The sequence below is a fragment of the Gracilinanus agilis genome, chromosome 1 (assembly GCF_016433145.1).
Source record: "Gracilinanus agilis isolate LMUSP501 chromosome 1, AgileGrace, whole genome shotgun sequence".
In the NCBI taxonomy this organism is placed as follows: Eukaryota; Metazoa; Chordata; class Mammalia; order Didelphimorphia; family Didelphidae; genus Gracilinanus; species Gracilinanus agilis.
This window is the reverse complement of record NC_058130.1, coordinates 13,848,080-13,866,473: the sequence shown is the minus strand read 5'-3', so window position 1 is coordinate 13,866,473 and position 18,394 is coordinate 13,848,080. Positions and strand designations below refer to the sequence as shown.

Genomic DNA, 18,394 nt, shown 5'->3' with positions numbered 1-18,394 from the left:
CCTTTGGGGCAGAGCGAGCCCGAGTTCTGCTCCCACTGGACAGTTCCCGGGAGGTGGTCCGCCGCCCCGTTAGCCCAGGGTGACCAGAGGGATGAACACAGACAAGAAAGGCCCGAGTGACCCCGAGCTAGAGCAAAAGGAAGGAGAAGAGGCCAGCAAAGCTGCCCAAGACGCCTCCAGGCTGGGGGCTGCCAAGGAAGAGCTCTGAGCACGGCTGCGGACAATTTGTTCTTTATTGATTAAAAATGAAAGGAACGTGCAGTAAAATACAAAGTCAAAAAAACGGGGAGGGGAGGCTGGATAGTTTACACCTTTTGGGACTGACCGTCCAGGGCCATCGAGGAGCCTCCGCGGAGTCCTCCACCTTTCTTCTGCTTCTCCGGGTGGGGGCTAAAGGAAGGGGAGCTGGCTCTAGGCTGGGTCTGGAGGGAGCGCTAACAACACCCCAAAGAATCCATTCGCCGGGTTACACAGGTTGTACGCTCCGGGGGTAGCCTTGGCACTTATCTGGGGCTCCCGGAAACGGATCCCCTCCTGCAGCCACCAGCCGGCTCCATCGGGGGGCTCGCAGGCCGCCGGGGAAGGCGTCCCCGAAGACGAGGCTGCCCGAACGGATCAACGGAGGCACGTGCGCGCGCCGACAGCAACCGAAGAATAACACTGTCCCGGGCTCGGAGCCACCGCCCGGCCCGGCCTCCTCCACTCTGCCTGGGACCGCCCGGGGCGAGGGGCCGCGGGGCCGGCGGGGGCCGGAGGGCTCTCTAGCTACGGAGGTGCGCTTGTACCAAAGATCTCCCCCTCTGAGTCACCCCTTCGGCCCCTTCCGCCCCCTGCCACCCCCCGCCTCGGTGAAGCCTGAAGGGGGGCAGAGGGGCTCTGCGGCTCACAGGGAGCCTACGAAGCCGTCTGAAGCGGTCGCCGGCTGGGTCAGCGGCGGAAGGACAAGGCGGCTCTGCGCTCGGATAGCCGGGAGGCCTTCCGGTCGCCTGCAGGCAGCAGGAAAGGCAAGACAAGGCCGGGCCGGTGAGGGCAGGGAAACTCCCACACAGCCTCGAAGGGCAGGCTGAGAACGAAGGCCAGTTGTGAAATTGTAGAAAAGCCCCCAAACCCAAATTCCTCCCACGGGGGGCCACAAACCCGAAGAGGCCCGTCTAGGATTCGTGGGGGCCTCGGCCCTCCCCATCCTGGCCCCGAGAGGCTTCCTTTGCACCCCAGGCAGGGCCGAGGGGATGCTGGGGGGTCTGTGGGCCTCTGCTACGCTCACCGGGCAGGCCTGGCCGGCCGGGGAGCCAGGACTCTGCTTTATTGCTGTGAAGGCCTCAGCCTTGATCCACACAGACCTTCCCTTCCATGAAGACGAGGGAGGAGGGGCAGGGAGGGAAGCTTCTTTCATTTTATTTAGGGGTGAGAATCACCGCTTCTCCAATGATACAAGTGAGGGTTTGCTTGTCGTCCCTCGAGGGAAAAGGCCCTTTAGGGGAGACCGACACGAGGGTGTCCTGCCCACCTCCCCAGGGCCACGCTGGGGGGAGGCCCAGGGTAAGGCGAGCGGCCCTGCGGGGACAGGCGTCGGGAAGCGGCCGCCGGACGGCACGCGGCCCTCGAGCTTCAGGAAAATTCTCAAGAGCGTGATGGACAAAGAGGAAAAGTTCAGGCCGATGACACCGGACTGTGCTTGAGGTGTCCCGGCACCGGCCTCCGGGAGTCCCGCAGTGGAGTCCTCCGGTGTGCAGCCGGCCGGCCGTCTTTCATGGCTATTGGTGCAGCGACAAGAGTGTCGGGCCCGGCGGGAGGACGTGCCGGAAGAAGGGGCCTCGCGCTGCGCGCCGGGCAAGTAAGGCAACGAGAGACTGGCGGGCCCCGCGGGCCGCGGACAGCCAGTCCGCGCGTCGGAGACGGGGAAGCCGGCGTGTGCGGGGAATCGGCTTCCGAGGGGAGCGCGTCCCGGCGACTTTGGTGAGCTGGTGCCGGACGGGGGAGGGAGGGAAAGGGCAGACCCGGGTTCTTTGGCAGTAAGGACTGGAGGCCGGCCGAGCGAGAGGAGGAGGACGTGGCTCTCCCAGGGACGCTTCCTCGGGACCGCGGCTTAGCTGATGCTCAGCTGTGCAAATCCTATCAGCTTGCCATCATCAGGAAGATCGGAGCCCTCCACGCCAGAGGCCTGAGGATCAAACAGAGGAGAAGCTGCAGATCTGGGGCGCCCCCGGGCTCTGGGAGCGACCAGAACTAGCCTAGGGACTGTGGAGAGAAGATCTGTGAGGAGACGGCACCCAGGCAACGGACTCAACGAGGGAGGGGGCTGCAGCCGACTAGTCAGGAAGGCTTTGGAGGAGACCCGGGGCTGGGAGCGGGGCCTCTTCCCTGAGAGCAGCAGTGAAATGTTTGGGGAGGGGGCTCTGGGGAGGGAGAGCGCAGGCCCGAGGGAGAGGAATACTGAACTCGGTATCCTCCCAGCCCTGTCGGGGAGGACGGCGGCAGGACCGCAGGGCCTACATGTAGAGAAAGAGACGAGGAGGAGGAGGGAGGCAGGGAGGAAGGAGGGGGAGGCAGGAATACCAGTTTGAAAGTGACAGAGCGATTTGACTGAGGTTCTTCCACAATTTTCTGCAAATTCGCTGCCACTGAAATCATAAAGAAAAAACATTAGGCCCAGCAGCAGCTCCATCCTCAACCCAGAACCAGAACCAGCCTCAATCCCACAGCCAGGGCACCCTTTGCCAAATCCCCTCTCAAAGGGGCCCCCAGAGAAACTGAAGCATCCTCAGTCTGGGCTGAACCCTGTGGCTTTGGTGTTGGGCCTTTGGTCCAGGGTCAGCTGCCCGGGCAGAGGGCCAGCTGTCCCTAGCCGCCTCCACAACTCCCGCATCTCCAGGACTGTCTCTGCTGGTTCGGGTCTCCTCCACCAGGACCAAGGCCAATGCCCTCCTTCTGAGACTCAGCTACTACTTGGTGAGGGTCTCCCAGAGGCCTCCGGGGCCTATTCATTCAATATCACTGGATGGCAGCGTGTAAACTGGGCCAGGACAGTGCGTCTAAAGCCCCAAGGAGGACCCTGAAGGAAGGACCTTCGATCTCATGTCCAGGGCATCGGAACGCTTCTTCCCGGACATGCAGGGACGCACACATGGGAGCACGGCAAAGTTACCTATGACTAAGTCTCTGCCATCCACGAGGCCAGCAGAGATGAGTTCTTGGGACACGCCATCAGCTGTATCTGTGAAGACAAAAGGAAGAAACGGGGTCCTGAGGCAGCCCGAGCATAAGCAGGTCTGTTGGCTATGGAGGCGACCCCTAGGAAGAGGCCAGAAGAGCGCGATATGTGGGTTCTGCACAGACAAAACAAGGCCTGTGTTCGGTTCAATAAGGAGAATGTTCTGAAGAGGAGGGCAGCTCTCCCCGGAGAAGCGCTGGCTAGAGGCCTAAGACCCTTTCCTTCAAGAGTGAAGCCATCTCGGGGCCAGCTCTGCCTGCCCTGCACTCTCTGGGCCTCTTCCTTCAAATGGAAAATGGGGCCATCAGGGCCCTCTGTCCAGCCAGGCTGGTACTTTCTAAACCACCCAGCACCAAACCAGGACCCAGTGTTCAAGCTTCCGAAGAGAAGACTTGTTTTCTTTTTCTTTAGAAGTGAGACCTGCATTGGATTCCACATCAAAGGCACCAGACTGCTTTTCTAACTTGGCACCATGTTCTTCCAGGAGCTCAGAGGGCCCGGCTTTCTACTACCTGGGGTGAGAGGGCAGGGCTGGGGGATCTCCAGATTGTCTCCTAGTGGTGACCCTCGGATTTTGTGTGACTGCATGAGCTTGGGATGGTGTTCAGAGAAGGGACAGGAAGACACTATCAATAACAGGATACGATCCTGACCTTCCATCTTAGAATTAGTATCGTGTAGAAGTTCCGAGGCAAAAAAACAGTAAGGCCTAGGCAGTGGGGGTTAAGTGACTGATCCAGGGTCACACAGTGAGGAAAGGTCTGCAATAACAGAAGAGCTTAAAGGGAAGTCAGTTCAAGAGGGATGAGAAACACCCAAGAATGGACACTAGCTGACAAGGAGATTGGGGGAGGGGGGCTGCAGCTGGGGTTCATGGGGGCTTCAAGGGAGTCCCTCACCTCGGCTTCTTAAAAGACTCAGATCGAAAAGGGCAGCAGCAGCAAGCACAGACACCCCCAAAAGCAGCACGGTCCTGCTGGCCCTGTACCAAGGGTGAGGGCCCAGATGGCACTAGGGCTGGGAATGTCCAGGACCCCAAAGGCTTTAAAATGATCTCGAAGGCAAGAGGATAGCCATGGAATGCCGAAGCCTGGGGCCCAGGACCAGGGCGTAACAGCCAAGGATGAGGGGAAGAAGGCTAACCTTCTTCCTGAAAGGCTTCCTGAAAGAATACATGTCCTGAGCCCTGACCATAGCCCTACTGTGCGCTGGGCCCTGTGAGGGCCCTGAAGCCTGGCTGCCCTGATCTGCCGCTCTACACGGGCAACCGACATGTGCCAACTTTTTGGAAAATGTCTATGCAAAGTGGACACGAAGTAACTTCAGGGGCCGAGAAGGGGAAAGCAGCCACAGAGTGGAGAAGAGAAAGGCGGCCAGGGAGCACGGGCCCAGCTCAGGACAACAGTGTAGCGCCCCAGAAAGGCAGGCTGGTGCCAGGCTGGTAAGAGCCGAGATGCCAGGGAGCACAGAGGCTCAGGGATGCCGCTTGAGAAGGGCAACTCAGCAGGTCACACTCACCTTTCAGTTGTGTAAATTTGGGAGCCATGAGGACAGACACTAGTCTGGAGAGAGAACCAACAGAAGCCTAGCCCTGGGTGGCTGCAAGAGTGGAGGGAAATGGGCACAGATGAGATGCTGTTCAACAGGACTTAGCAAATGACGGGCCACAGGCATGAGGGAAAGGCAAGGCCAGAGCAGGACTGTCAGGGTTTGATCTGAGCGACTGGAAGTGAGGAAAAGGGGTTTGGGGGGAAGTAGAGAGAATGGCTTCCATTCTGGATCTACTGAGTTTGAGATGTCTCTGGGACCATCAGGTGGGCTCATGGAGCAGGCTGGTGAGGTGACACCAAGAGCTGGAGGTGTAATGGGGGAGCTACAACAGTGGTGGGCCAATGAGATGACTTGAGAGAGAGAAGAGGGTCCAGAACAAAACCCTCGGACAAACCTCTGTAAGGGAGATGGAGGTCAGCCAGGAAGAGGACAACTGAGAACACATGGTACCATGATTATGCGGAGGAGGAGGAAGTAGTCAATGGGATCAAAATCCACAGAGAAGAGGAAGTCTGAGAAAAAACCACTGACTACCAGCATTAAGACATGGATCCCTGGCAACACCAGAGATGGTTTAGGTTGAGTGATGGGGCCAAGAGGCAGAGCAGCAGAGGAAGAGGGGAACGAAGCAGCCCCGAAGGCCCCACTGTGGCCACCCCCAAAAGGGCCCGCAGCGCTGTCCCTTGGAGCCTTGTGGGAGGCTAAAGCCTCGCGGTTCCTGCTTAGATCGTTTTCTCCTTTGTACAAAGGACGTGGGCTAGGAGGGGAAATCACAGCTGGATAAGCAAAGAGCGGATCCAGTCGCATCTAGAGACTGTCACCAGAGTACATAAAGAAGGGGCAGATGGCTGAGTGAAGTCAAGAAGTATTTGCTGCCATTCCTGTGACCTCAGAAGCATCTCGGAGAACCAGGACGGGAGCTGGGACTAAAGGGATGTTGTCTCTGTTATGGAATGGGATGGAGATGGGTCAGCCAAGGAGCTTAACATGCTGGGAAGGGGACGGTGTCTCAACTCTGGGAAGGGGAGGAAAAGGTCACCTCCTCAGAGACACCGAAGCAAACCAAATGCTTTTTTCAACTGAGCCACCAGATTAGGGAAACCTGAGGGCAAAGGAGACAGATTTCAGCAAAGTCCTCGAGTCAGCTGTCCTCGGGGCTTACTGCTACTGGCAGAACAGAGGAAGAAAGAATGGGAGTTTTTAAGGTCCTGTCATTTGACTTCACCTGAATTCTCTCGTTTTTCAGTGTTGTCTTCATGTACCTAGTTCTGGTAATTAGGTTTCTTCTAGCTCTATCCCTGGTTCTGTATTTCTTTGAATTCCTCATATCTGTCCTACCTTATGGTAGGCTAATATTCCATTAGTCATATACTACAATTTGTTCAACCACTTTCCAATTTAGCATAGCTTTGTTTCTTTATTTCTCATTTGGGGTGCCACGAAAAGTATCACGATAAACTAATTTCATCCGTATGACACTTTTCTTTGGGTCACTGGTTTTTCCAGAAGCCCCGTGGTGGCATTACAAAGTCAAAGGGCCAAACAGTTTTCTGGAAAGGTTGGCTCAATCCACAGCACCACCATAATAAGCATGTTGGTCTCTTAATGGCTCTGAACACTGACGCTTTCTATTGCTTTATTTTCTTTGCCATTTGATGGGTGTGATGAGGCCGTCTCTCCAAGCTGTTTTAATCTGTGATTCTCTTATGGTTCAGAGCATTTTCCTATGTCTACTGAAGCTGGAGGGTATCGAAAAGAGGGAGAGCAGGATGGTGAGAACACGAAAGACCATCAAAGTTAGGGACAGTTAAAGGAAGTAGGGATATTTCACCCAAAGTGAAGACATGGAGGGAGGAGCACATGAGCGCTGCCTTCGAGTATTTGAAGGGCTTTGACCAGGGGATACCGACAAGAGAATGGACTTGTTCTGCTTGGTCCCAGATAGCAGAACTAGGACCCCGAAGGGGAGGCAGCAGAGAAAGAGATTTTACTCAAGATCAAAGCTATAAAGAAAAGATGGAATGGGGTTCCCCTCTCTGACATTTTTCGAGTGGAGACCTCAGGACCACTGAGAGGAAATGATGCAGAGAGGATTTCTGCTGAGGTTCAGGTCAGACTGGATTCTCAACGAGCTGCCTAACACCCTAAAAGTGTATCTCTGTAGATATGCCTGTCACTGAAGAGCCTAGCTCAGAGGTCCCTTATAATACTGACATTTTGCAATGCCCTCATCTGGGCTGTCATTCCTTCATCAACAGATAACAGTTTTTATAAACAAAAAGAGGGGGAGGAAAGGATCCACACAGGAAAGGCCCAGCCCTGGGTCCTTTACACAAGAATTCCCATTTAGATAGCATTTGAAAGTCTGCTAAGTCTTGCAACAATCCTGTAAAGCCAATCACGCCCATGTCATTGCCCCATTTTGCAGAGTGATCACATCATGTCGGGGGTGAGATTCAAACTCGGGTCTCTCCAAGCCTAGAGAGCTCTAATTTACTGTCTGGCAGAGTCCCTTTAGATCCAACTTGTGTGTGCTGCTCATCGAAAGAAAACCACGAACCTAGAATTCTCTTCTACCTCCCAAAGCCATCAATACCGGTCTAAAGCTTAAAGCACAGACTCCCCAACACATTCCATGATTTGAACACACAATCCACTAAAGGAATGTGTGTGCCTCTGCCCAAGTCTTTTTGCTTCTTAAGGCGAGTAGCATCGACGAGAGATGGGGGGAAAGAATTTTCCTTTGTTAAAGGGTGTTGCCTCACCTCTCCCTGGAGTAAACTCGAATCGGATATCATTAAGTTCTTTCTTTGAATTCCTGTGAAAGAGAACAGAAAACACATGAAACTAGAACGTCTAAGGTGGGGTGGGTGGCTACTGCGGGGGGAGGGTGGGCAGCAGAGCAGCCAATGTGGGCTCATTTTGGACTTTTATCGGGTTGGGGGGCACTTCTGTAAAGGAAGAGGGCGCACGCGGGAGCATCCTGGGCTCAGTGGGTCGCTGGCCGGGAATGGCAGCAGCTTCTGGACGAGACTTCCCAGGTGATTTCTGGCCACGTAAGCTTGGCATGAACAACACATGCACGTGTCGGCCATCAGTAGCTCTCACGTGTAAATGCCGAGCGCACTCCCCCACAGGATGGCACGTTCGGCGGGCTGGGCCCACGGCCGTGACGGGCTCGGTAACGTCCAACGTAAGGCGATCAGCCACCGAGAAGGCCCGAGAGGCCGGGGGCAGTGTGGCTGGGGCACACCAAAGCCCCTCAGCTGCTCTCTCTCCCGAGGGCGAGCCTCTTCTCTCGGGACAAGGGGATGCCACGTATCCAGGAGCATCCTGGTCCCTCATCAGGACAAGGAAAAGGCAGGGGGCCAGCTGCGCTCAGGGAGAGCCCAAAGCCACCAGCTCCCTGACTCCTCGCCAGGGCCTGCCCAGACCCAGGAGTCTGTCCCAGAGGCCGGATGACCAAAGTCCAGACAGCTCTTGGCCCTCCCTGGCAGGAAGGGCTACTTTTCATCTCCTCTGCAACGCAGCAGCCATAGAGTGAAATTCAAAAACTCTGCAGGCGCCCCAGGCCTGGCTGACCAGAGGATAAAGCCGGGGAAGGCGTTTGCACGGGGCGCCTCGTTCTTCCATCTAGCCTGGAAGACCCCTGGGCCGAGGACCACGCCGGCTAGTGTCGTGCATCTTCCACTCCTCTGGGATGGCCGGTCTGGCTACCGATGTCGCTTCAACAGAAAATTCTGCCTCGGGTTTGAGGAATCATAAGAAAATGAATCCACGTCGAATGTGAAGCTGTGACTGGAGAGGCCGATGCGGAGCGGCCAGAGCTCCCGGCCCCAGCCCGGCCCAGAAAGGCTGCCGTAGGACTCTGCTTCCCTCGGCAGCCACCCCCTTCAGCCGCCGGAACGGCCAACGTGGTCCTCGGGACGCTCCAGCCCCCACAGGCGGATGCTGGGAACCGGCTCGCTCGCCTCGGGGAAATCGGGCGCTTTCTAGGCTTGCAGAGGCTGAGCGAGGAGGCCCAGCGCTGACTGCTCACTCTTGGCCGGCTCTCGAGTGCCCGAGCAAGAAGGCCCGCCGAGGGGAGGGCTGGGCTTTAACCTCTCATTAGAACCTCCTGGGCAGTGGGCAGGCCTCCTGGCCTTGGGGGCAGCCGTGACGGGGCGGCCGGCCCAGGGAGGCCCGGGGAGAGCTCTACAGAGCGGCTTCTGACCCACGGTGGGGGGAGGCGGAGCGTGTCCCAGGAGGGGGCCCCTTGGCCGACGGCTCTTTCCTTCCCTGGCTTCGGGCCTCGCTCCCTGCCAGGGCTCCAGGCCTTTTTCCGTCTTGGAGGGCTCGGCGGCTGCCCGGCCTTTCCGTCTTGGGCCGGGATCGCAGGCTTCGCCCCTGCAGCTCCAGGAGGCGCACGGCCAGAGCCGCCTGCCCACGTGGCTGACCATTTGGCTCTGCTGCGCCTCGTCGCATCCGAGTTCTCACCTAGCTTTCTTCGCTGCGTGGAGGCACTTTTCTTGTACATTATCTAAGCTGATGGCCCTGCACTGGGGCCTGCTCCGTGCCTGAGCCCAAAGCAAGACGGAAGGACGAGTCGGGGTTTGGGCTCCATAAGAGGGTGACAAAGTTAGGCTATAGCTTAAGTCAAGATGCCTTCTAGCTGCTTTGATTTACGGCGAGGTGGAAGGAGCGAAAGGGGGGCTGTGGATAGAGGCGGCAGCCGCCCGGAGAGGGAAGCCAGCTCAGCGCCCCGCCAGGAGGCTTCCTCGGGGATCCGTCTCCACGGGGAGCCTCCAGCCAGGGTTCCCCCCGCAGCCTCCTCCAGAGCCAAGGCAGGAATCTCAGCCGCTCGCCCAGCTGCCGCCGGATCCAGGAAAGAGGCTCCTCCAGAGCCAAGGAAGCGAGTCCTCCTCCGGTCCGACTCGCCTTTTTAAAGCCATTTTCTCCACGTCACTTCTTGTCGCTCCCCCACTTTATGGGAACTGATTGCAGCCCCCCAATCTGCCTCGCACTCCCGTGGCAGTGGCTGCGGCCTTGGAGGCGCCACTTACTCTGGTGAAGGACTTGTGAACTCTCGTCCTTAAGGCGAAGTCGGGGTGCTCTTGAGTGACTGCATTAAGACAGACCGAGAGAGAGAGCTGGACCTTCCCAAAGAGAACCACGCCTTGGGGAGGGTCTCTTCGTCCCGCTCACTCGGTCCCTCGTGCCCTCGTGCCGCCGGCCTTACAAGGGCATGAGGATGGCTCGTCCATCCGCTCGGCCGGCGTCACGGGGTGCTTACAGAAGGGGAACCGTTCCATGTGGCCCCCGCGCGGTCCCCCACCCTGAGTGAACCACGCACGACTATTCATTGAACTAAGAACGTCCTGAGCATTAGAAGGAGCCCCCCAGGATGTCCCCTTGGGCACCGCTGCTAGGGGAAGGCCTACAAAGCCCACGCGAGGCCCCGAATACAGAGGTGAGAAGTCCAGTCCGGGTCCCGGCCAACGAGGAGGGGCTGAAGGCAAGGCCCGCTGGGCTTCCTGCTCGTGTAATTGGATGTAGAAGAGTTCTCGCCAAACAAAGGGAAGCAGAGCAAACACAACCCAGCGAGCCCCTCTTGCCACGAAAGCGCCCCCTTCCCATGCTGCCTGGGGGCCGTGTTTGGGCCAGGCAAGAGGCTCTGCTCAAGTCCCTCGTTATCTGTGGGGAGAGGGCCAGAGCAGCCTCCCTGGCCATCTTGGGCCAGTGGGATGTTCCTTTCTTAACGTCCCGGGTTCGGTCCTTTTGCCTTCTCAAGCTCATCTGGTGTGGGCAAAGCCAGAGGCGTCCCTGGCCCGGAACCCTGCTCTGTGCAGATTGTGCCGCAGAGAGCATGCACCCCTCCAGGGGTCCTGGGGAGCCCCTCCAAAGCCCGGCCCAGGCTTGAACGCCAGGCAGGAAGTCTACGGGGGCTCCCAACGGGAGAAAGGAGGGAGTCCTCTCTGCCTGTAGAGAACTGGGAACCTCTGGGAAGTAAAGGGGCGGGTGAGGGGGTTCGAAGAAGCATGGACTTACCTTAACCTTAGTACTAGACTGATGGGGACCTTGGTCTCTTGGGAACCTGCCCCTTCTGACGGTGGAGCCTGTGAAATCACATTCAAAGGAAGAGCGTCATTTCCTGCCGAGCCTCCCGGGCTTGGGGATCCCCCACTTAGACAAGCCCACCCCCTCTGCCCCAGACTTAGCCCCCAGAGAGCTCCACCCGTCCCCGTTCGCCCGACGGTCTCCTGACGCTCGGGACCCAAAGGAATAAGGAAAGCCGAGCAGAACGAGGCGCGGTGCGGAGCACAGAGGTCCAGAGGGAAGACTCTCTGCTCCTCCGTGGACAAAGCCAGGCGTCACCCACAAAGCTCATACAAGGCAGAATGTGATCCGAGCTATAAAGGGGGGCTGGGAAGGCACGAGGAGACAGAGCAAGGCAGAGAACAAGATGGTGGCCTGGAGGAGAGCCCGGAAAGAGGGCCGGGAAGGAGAGGCAGAGACAGAAAAGCTCGGTGGGGTTCAGGAAAGGGCAGGAGGTAGAATACTGGCCAGCAGGGCAGGCGGGGGGAGACTCTGTCTACAGACAGGCAACTCTCATGTAACAGAGGGGCTAATGGGAGCAACCCCAAGATTTCTATGTGCCTTTGGCCTCTGTTCTAGAGAAATAAATAAGCCAAACACATCTCTCTGGAAAGTCTCATTTTGGAGAGTGAGTATGCATGAATGCGTGTGAGCATGTATACACGTATGTGGGTATTCTGGGAAAATTGGCTATAAGATAAAATCTATCTTTTCAATAACTTGCTAATGGGGAAAAAATCTTAACGATCCTTAAACAGGATTGAAAGGGCAGCTGGATGGCTCAGTGGGTAGAGAGCTGGGCCTAGTGACCTGGGTTCAAATCTGGCCTCAGACACTTCCTGCCTGAATGACCCTGGGCAACCCTTACTGCTCTTCTGCCCTAGAATCACACTTTGGATCAATTCTACAAAAAGAAGGAAAGGGTTTAGAACAAAAACACAAAAACTAAACCAGACTGAGCACTCTGAAGCTAAGCTGAGGCCAAGCCGGCAGTGTGCTGAGCAGCCCTTCCCCAAGACCCTGCAGGGGTCTCCAGCTCCATCTGCCTCGGCCCTAGGGGTCTCCTTTCCTCTTTGGCCCTTTGGGAATGACGGGGCCAGCATTACAGCCAGCGACGGAGTGTTCCTAACACACCTTCCTCAGCCATTTCTATTATTCAAAATTCATGACTAAGTGTGCTTAAACTAAGGTATAAATCTCACTGGCATAAAGAAGGATGCTAAGGTTAATTTCTAATACACAAAAAACATCACAGCCAGGCAAATATGGTTATTCATCACAATAACAAACATGAGCTTTAAAAAAAGGAACTTGCAGAGGAATTATTCTAGGCTGACCAGAACGAACAGGCCTCACCCCACAAGGCACATGCATTCTCCTGGGGGAGAACAACTGACTCCTAAGCTGGGAAACCGCAGCCAGGTACGGCTAAATCGGGAGAGGTTTCCTGGTGGGGAGAGGAACTCCGACACCCGAGGCGAGCTCCCTCGGAAGAACAGGACTTGGTGGTAATTCAAAAACATCGAGCCCCTGAACAGCCAGCTGCAGGGAAGATGTAGCAGGGAAACCAGGGGGACCCCCAGGGCGGGGAACCCTGACCTGCACACAACCTGGCTAAAAAGCTATCCTGGAACCAGCGAGCCACTGCTGGAAGGAACACGACTTGGCATTTTAACTTCTGAAAAGTAAAGCTGAAAACCTAGACTAGAAGTCAAAGCCTATTATGGTATGTGGGAGAGAATGTTCCCAATAAATTAATTTATAACTGGAAAAAAAAAACCAGACTAGTCAAGAAAGTCCAGGGTGGCCATCCGGCACTGGGGGCGTTTCACTGGAAAAGTCTACAGGGGTGAACAGCTGGGGCTCTGTGGCAGGGGGAGGCCTGTGGGGTTGTCTGGCTCCCCCGATCGGGGTCTGCACTAACTATCCTCTCAGTTCCTTGGCACAGTGAGTGTCCTGGAGCAGAACGCTCCCAGGCCGCCTGCAGGGGGGACCAGCCTCAAAAATGAAGCAGGTTTCCCTTTTCACAGGGATCACACTCAGCGGCCTGTGTGAGCCAGGGCCGGCTAACTCTGAAATAAGAGTCTGGCGTGGCACCGCAGGCAGAGTACCAAGAGGTGGCGGACCCAAGTTCAAATTCTGGCTCTGCTACCTGCCTCCTGAGAAGTGGCTCTGCCCCTCCTGGCTCTGGTAAATCTAAGCCTAGGCTCACGCCGGGCCCACACTCCCCCACACTCCCCGAACGTGGCCTCGGACGCTGCAGAGACCCTCGGCCGGGGCACCCCGCCAGCACCTCCTTCCTCTTGTTCTCGCCCTCACACGTCCCTGCTGACCCCTTGACTCCTCTCCCCAGGAGCATCCCGAAGCTGCTCACAACAAGCTGTTAGAAATGACGAGCTGTAAACTGCTCAAAGGGAACCAGAACCCATTCAGTGTGCTGGGCCGGCCCGATCCAACTAAATCTCCTGAGCGGGCTCCTGAGCTGCGTCTGAAGCGGCTCTCCTTCCTGGCTCCCCGAGCAGCCGCTGTTCGGATGAGGAAGCGCCAGGGCACAGGCAGCCCCGAACCACTATTGGGGCAAGGTGTGAAGCGTCTCTCCTTAGAGCCTGGTCGGTCCCACCCTTGCACTGGGCTCAGGGCCTTGCCCACAGCCCCAGAGGCAGTAAGGAGCAGCTCCCTCTTCTAGCTCGCCCCCCCAAACCTTCCCACATCCCTTGTACTGGGGGAAACAGAAGCAGAGGCTGAGGGGGCCACCTGGCCTGGCCTCGCATCGGCACAGATGGACGGTTGGCCTTGGTACCAAGCGGGCCCCACTTGCCCTCCTAAAACGTCCCCCTGCTGCCGTCTAGAGGGCCGTGAGCACATGGAGCACCTCCGCTGGACGCCCATCTTTCAGACCACCCGATGGCCCTTTCCCCATTCAGCTGGTACTCCCCAGACACCGTCTCATCCCCCAAACAAACAGGGCTTGTTTTACCTGTCCTGCTCCTCCCGTGGGAGCTGCGGGTGCCTGTGTCGGTGGAGGGACGGTGATGTGAGTGGACTGGGCAGGAGTCTGTCCAGCTGGCTGAGGTAGGTGATCAGGAGTCTGTCCTGGAATTTGGAGTAAAGTACCCATGGAATCGGGTGCAGGAAAGAGCTGCAACACAGAAATGGGACGTGCGGGTTCAGGGCAGGGCCGGGGGCGCCGCCGCCCAGGAAACACACGACTTCCCTGCCTCCACACAGCGTCCTTGCTGCCTCCCGCCTGCCAGGGGCCTGGGCTGGCACAGGGCTCGGGGCAGACAGCCACGGAGAACGTGGGAACAACGAAGTCAGACCCGACATAAAGACACGGTTAACAGATCTCACGTCCGGCAGGACTGTTCTAATCTTCCAGATTCATTACAGTGTAACAAAGCAAATGAAGGAAAAGAGGAAAAAATAAGCCAACTGGACAGAACGAGGGGCCTCAACGTCAGTTTTCTGTGCCATGAAGCAGGGATTAGGAGGCCTCGGGTGCCCCAAAAGGGCCAAAATACAGCAGCTCCGTAGGTGGACTAAAGCTGGGGCAACACTCGCTCCAAGAGGCAGCCCAAAGGACAGGGTTCTGTCCCTGTCAGCAAGAGGCCTCAGCTAAGGGTCTCCAGCCTAATTCAGGACAGGCTTCACTGCCAGCTCTCCGCTAGGGCCCTCCTTTGAAGCACAAAGCCAGTTTGGAAAACACGGCAAAGGCATCCTGGGAACGTGATGTTTGGGGCTCAGTTTGGCCAAGCCAACTTACCTCAGAATTGGTTAATGTTTCCTTTACTCGAGGAGACTAAAAAGAAAATAAAAAACAAAAAACAAACATTATTCTAGAACAGGGCACGTTGTTTCCCTTTAGCTCAGAGAACCCAACACATGAATGAGCTCCATTATGGAGTCATCAACAGTGAAAACAGAAAGGGAAGGACTCCAGAAATATCAAGGTCACCATCGAACATCTAGAGCAGCGATTCCCAAAGTGGGCGCCACCGCCCCCTGGTGGGTGCTGCAGCGATCCAGGAAGGTGATAATGGCCACAGGGGCATTTGGGGGCAGTGATAGTATGTGATGGGGGCGCTAAGTAATATTTTTCTGGAAAGGGGGCAGTAGGCCAAAAGAGTTTGGGAATCCCTGGTCTAAAAGAACTTTGGCCCACAGCAACTGCCCAAGGAGGACAGACCTGGGCGGGCTGCCATGATTTCTTTTTTTTTTTTTTTAAACCCTTAACTTCTGTGTATTGGCTCCTAGGTGGAAGTGTGGTAAGGGTTGGGCAATGAGGGTCAAGTGACTTGCCCAGGGTCACACAGCTGGGAAGTGTCTGAGGTTGGATTTGAACCTAGGACCTCCCGTCTTTAGGCCTGACTCTCAATCCACTGAGCTACCCAGCTGCCCCCTGCCATGATTCTTCCAGCACAAACATGGATACCATTTGCTCCTTTGGAATGATATTCAATAGCCATATGTAAGTGAGGAACATCCACTTAGCTAGATGGGCTACCCAGATTTAGATAGTATGAACTTTAGATATTATGCCTGAAAAGACTTTTTCTATAAGACTAGTACTGTAAAAAGGAACTCTTTATATTCTTTTTTTTTTTTTTTTTTTTAATTTAATGGGGGACCTGGAGGTCTTCTTACCATAAAGATTGTAGGGATTAACCATCCCAGAGTGACAGGAAGGAGAGAGACAGGAAGGAAGGTTAGAAAAAGGTATAAAAGGCTGTCATTTTGGGCTGTCAGGTGTTGACAGTTGCAGGGAAGTTGGCTGCTGGGAGTATGTTGGGTTGGTGGTTGGCCTTTAGTTGTTGAAATATAAAGGTGGGCCTGAGCTTACTGAGAGGGCCTTTTGGCTTTGGGTTTGGGCTGTTAGTTGTTTTTTTTATTTCTTGAACTTTTTGGAAGGTGGCTGGTCTTTGTTGGCAGACCTAATTGGGGTTGGATTAAACACTGATTGGGTTGTGTGCGTTTTAAAATGTTCTGAGTCCTGGGAGACTACATGTCCCAGGACTCCCTACAACTTCCTCAGACACATTCCACTTCCTTTGTGGAAGGTGTCTGAGAAAGTATAAAAGAAAGTGTTCGGCGCTTTTTTTGGAGAAGGGCACCTTTTCCCCAAACCGAGGAGAGCCTTGGTCCCGACATAGCTACCCCAGACCTTTTCCCTTTCCTAACCTAAATAAACCCAGCTTATTCTACCCCTAAAGAGTAGCTTAAACTTTGTTGAGCTCTGAAGGGCTTGGGTCAATTTCCCCACCAGGGGTTGGGGGCTGGGGACCGGCTACCCCAGCTACCTTCCTTCCCATCCTTTTCCCTTCCTTTTTCCTTTCTCCCATCATCATCCCCCAGTCCTCCTTCTTTCACCCACATCACAGTTCGTTTTGATTGGGATGGACTAGATTGGAACTTTGTGGGGTGGTTGTTAGTTACAGGTAGATATAAGCAGTTTTAGGTCATAATAGTTAGTGATAGGTATTATAGGCTAGTATAGACATTAGGAAATTTTCTTTCTCGACCTCTTCTCTATATTTCTCTCCTTTACTATATTCATTTTACTATATTCTTCTATTATCTCTATTTTAATTAAACTAAATTGTTAATTGTTAAAAGTTGCTAGAAGTTTTCTTTCCTCTGGCTTAAAGGGATAATATTAATTTACAACTCTACTCTATTTTCATTAAAACTTAAATTCTTAAAAGCTGCTCTCTTCTTTTGTCAAAACTCCTAATTTAACCCTTACAGTACTCACCCTATTTTAAACTTTGAGGCTAGAAAAGGAACCCAAGAGCATGATCTCATTCTCCAAGTCATATTCTTCAGCCGAGAAGCCATGCCTCCAAAAAAAGATCTAGGAGACCCAAAGATGGCATCTCCTTACCCTGAGCTGTGAGATGGCCGCCTTCCCTTCTTCACTTTCTTCATCAAACTCATCATCGCTCCACTCCCAGCCACCATCTTCTGTTTTATGAAGCCGACCACTGGAGCCTGGCACTCTCCGGACCTGATGGCAGAAAAAGAAGACACTGTTATTCCTGTTGAACATTTACTGACGAGTCCTCCAAGAGGACAAAATCAGCCGATTCCTTTTCCTTATACCAATGCATTCTTTGGGTAGGTATTTTCTCTGCCTTCATCAACATCTTTCTATGTTGCCTTCTCATGCTATGACGGGGTTCCTAGATCCTCAGAAGCTATGCTAGCTTCACATTCTTAAGCTAGAAATGCTTTGAGTATAACCCTGGTGAAGGACTTTGGACTTTATCCAAAACAACTTGGATGACCACATATGAAGACAGCACTTTCCATGATGTGGGGTGTTTGTCTCCCACCATAGGGAGAGGAGGAAGGACCTCTGAGACCCCAGGGAGGATGGGGTAAGGGAATAAAGCAATGGTCCCAAATTCCTAGATACTTCCAACTACAACTCCTGCATAAACACATGCCCTTATTTAAAAAAATGAAAATAAACTTCAAATCAGAGCCTACAAAAGTAAAACTAACTCATGAAATTTGTTCCAACAATAGTCGATTCATCCATACAATCATTCTGTAATGATTCTGGACATACAAATGAGGTTAAAATGGAATGGGCACTTGGTATATTTGCCATCAGCCTACCAGTCACCCTGGGCTCAGGACACACATTGCTACATATGAAGTGTCTAAACTTAAACAATTTTTGTGTCAAAGTTAAAAGGACCATCATATTTTCAATTATATTCTCAATGTCACTTATTTTGGTAAGCACAGGAAAACAAGTATAATAATTCCAAGACTACTATAACTTTATAAAAAATGGACTAACTTGGAAATGGTTATAATTGCTCAAAATTTTCAGTAACTAAATTAATATTGATCTGAACTTTCTGTGATAGCCTGCTGGTGAGTTGATCTGTTTCAAGCCTATTTCTCTCCATTCTAATCCGCATATCGTTCGGCTCCAGAGGTGATTTTTCTAAAGCACGGGTCCAACTATGTCATAGCCCACTCAACAAACTCCAGTAGCCTTGTATCTCCTCCAGGATCAAATGTTCAACACTGTTTGGCATTAAGCAATTTGTAACCTGTCTTTCCAGTCTTCTTACACTTTACCCCACAATACGTATTCTTCAATCCAGTGACGCTGGTCTCCTGACTCTTCCATCTCTTGGCTCTGAGCATCTTTTCTGGCTGTACTCCATGCCTGAACACTCTCCCTCCTTGTCTCCACCTACTGGCTTCCTTTAAGTCCCAACAAAATTTCATCTTGTACAAGAAGTCTTTCCCTTCCTCTCTAAGAATTAAGAATTGGGGGCAGCTGGGTAGCTCAGTGGATGGAGAGACAGGCCTAGAGACGGGAGGTCCTGGGTTCAAATCCGGCCTCAGACACTTCCCAGCTGTGTGACCCTGGGCAAGTCACTTGACCCCCATTGCCTACCCTTACTGCTCTTCTGCCTTGGAACCAATACATAGGATTGACTCCAAGACAGAAGGTGAGGGTTTAAAAAAAATTAAAAAAAAAAAAAAAAGAACTAAAAATTAATTCTACTGCCTTCCCCCTATTAAGTATCTCCT

At 54.0% G+C, this 18,394-nt stretch overlaps 1 protein-coding gene across 3 annotated transcripts in view; it reads right to left on the bottom strand.

Annotated features, from left to right (window-relative positions):
- Window positions 1–216: 216 nt before the first annotated feature.
- OXSR1 (oxidative stress responsive kinase 1) overlaps window positions 217–18,394 on the bottom strand; it is a 78,405-nt gene continuing 60,227 nt past the window's right edge. Inside the window, exons 11-18 of one of the 3 annotated variants that reach the window (XM_044656692.1) lie at window positions 16,719–16,841; window positions 14,601–14,636; window positions 13,815–13,976; window positions 10,790–10,857; window positions 7,528–7,580; window positions 3,146–3,214; window positions 2,557–2,621; window positions 217–2,161 (exon numbers count right to left, since the gene is read on the bottom strand). In XM_044656692.1, coding sequence (XP_044512627.1) covers window positions 2,087–2,161; window positions 2,557–2,621; window positions 3,146–3,214; window positions 7,528–7,580; window positions 10,790–10,857; window positions 13,815–13,976; window positions 14,601–14,636; window positions 16,719–16,841 — 651 coding nt within the window. In that variant the 3' untranslated portion in view covers window positions 217–2,086. Of the gene's footprint in view, window positions 2,622–3,145; window positions 3,215–7,527; window positions 7,581–10,789; window positions 10,858–13,814; window positions 13,977–14,600; window positions 14,637–16,718; window positions 16,842–18,394 lie in introns of all 3 variants that reach the window. The other 2 variants (XM_044656762.1, XM_044656634.1) reach the window with 2 other exon arrangements.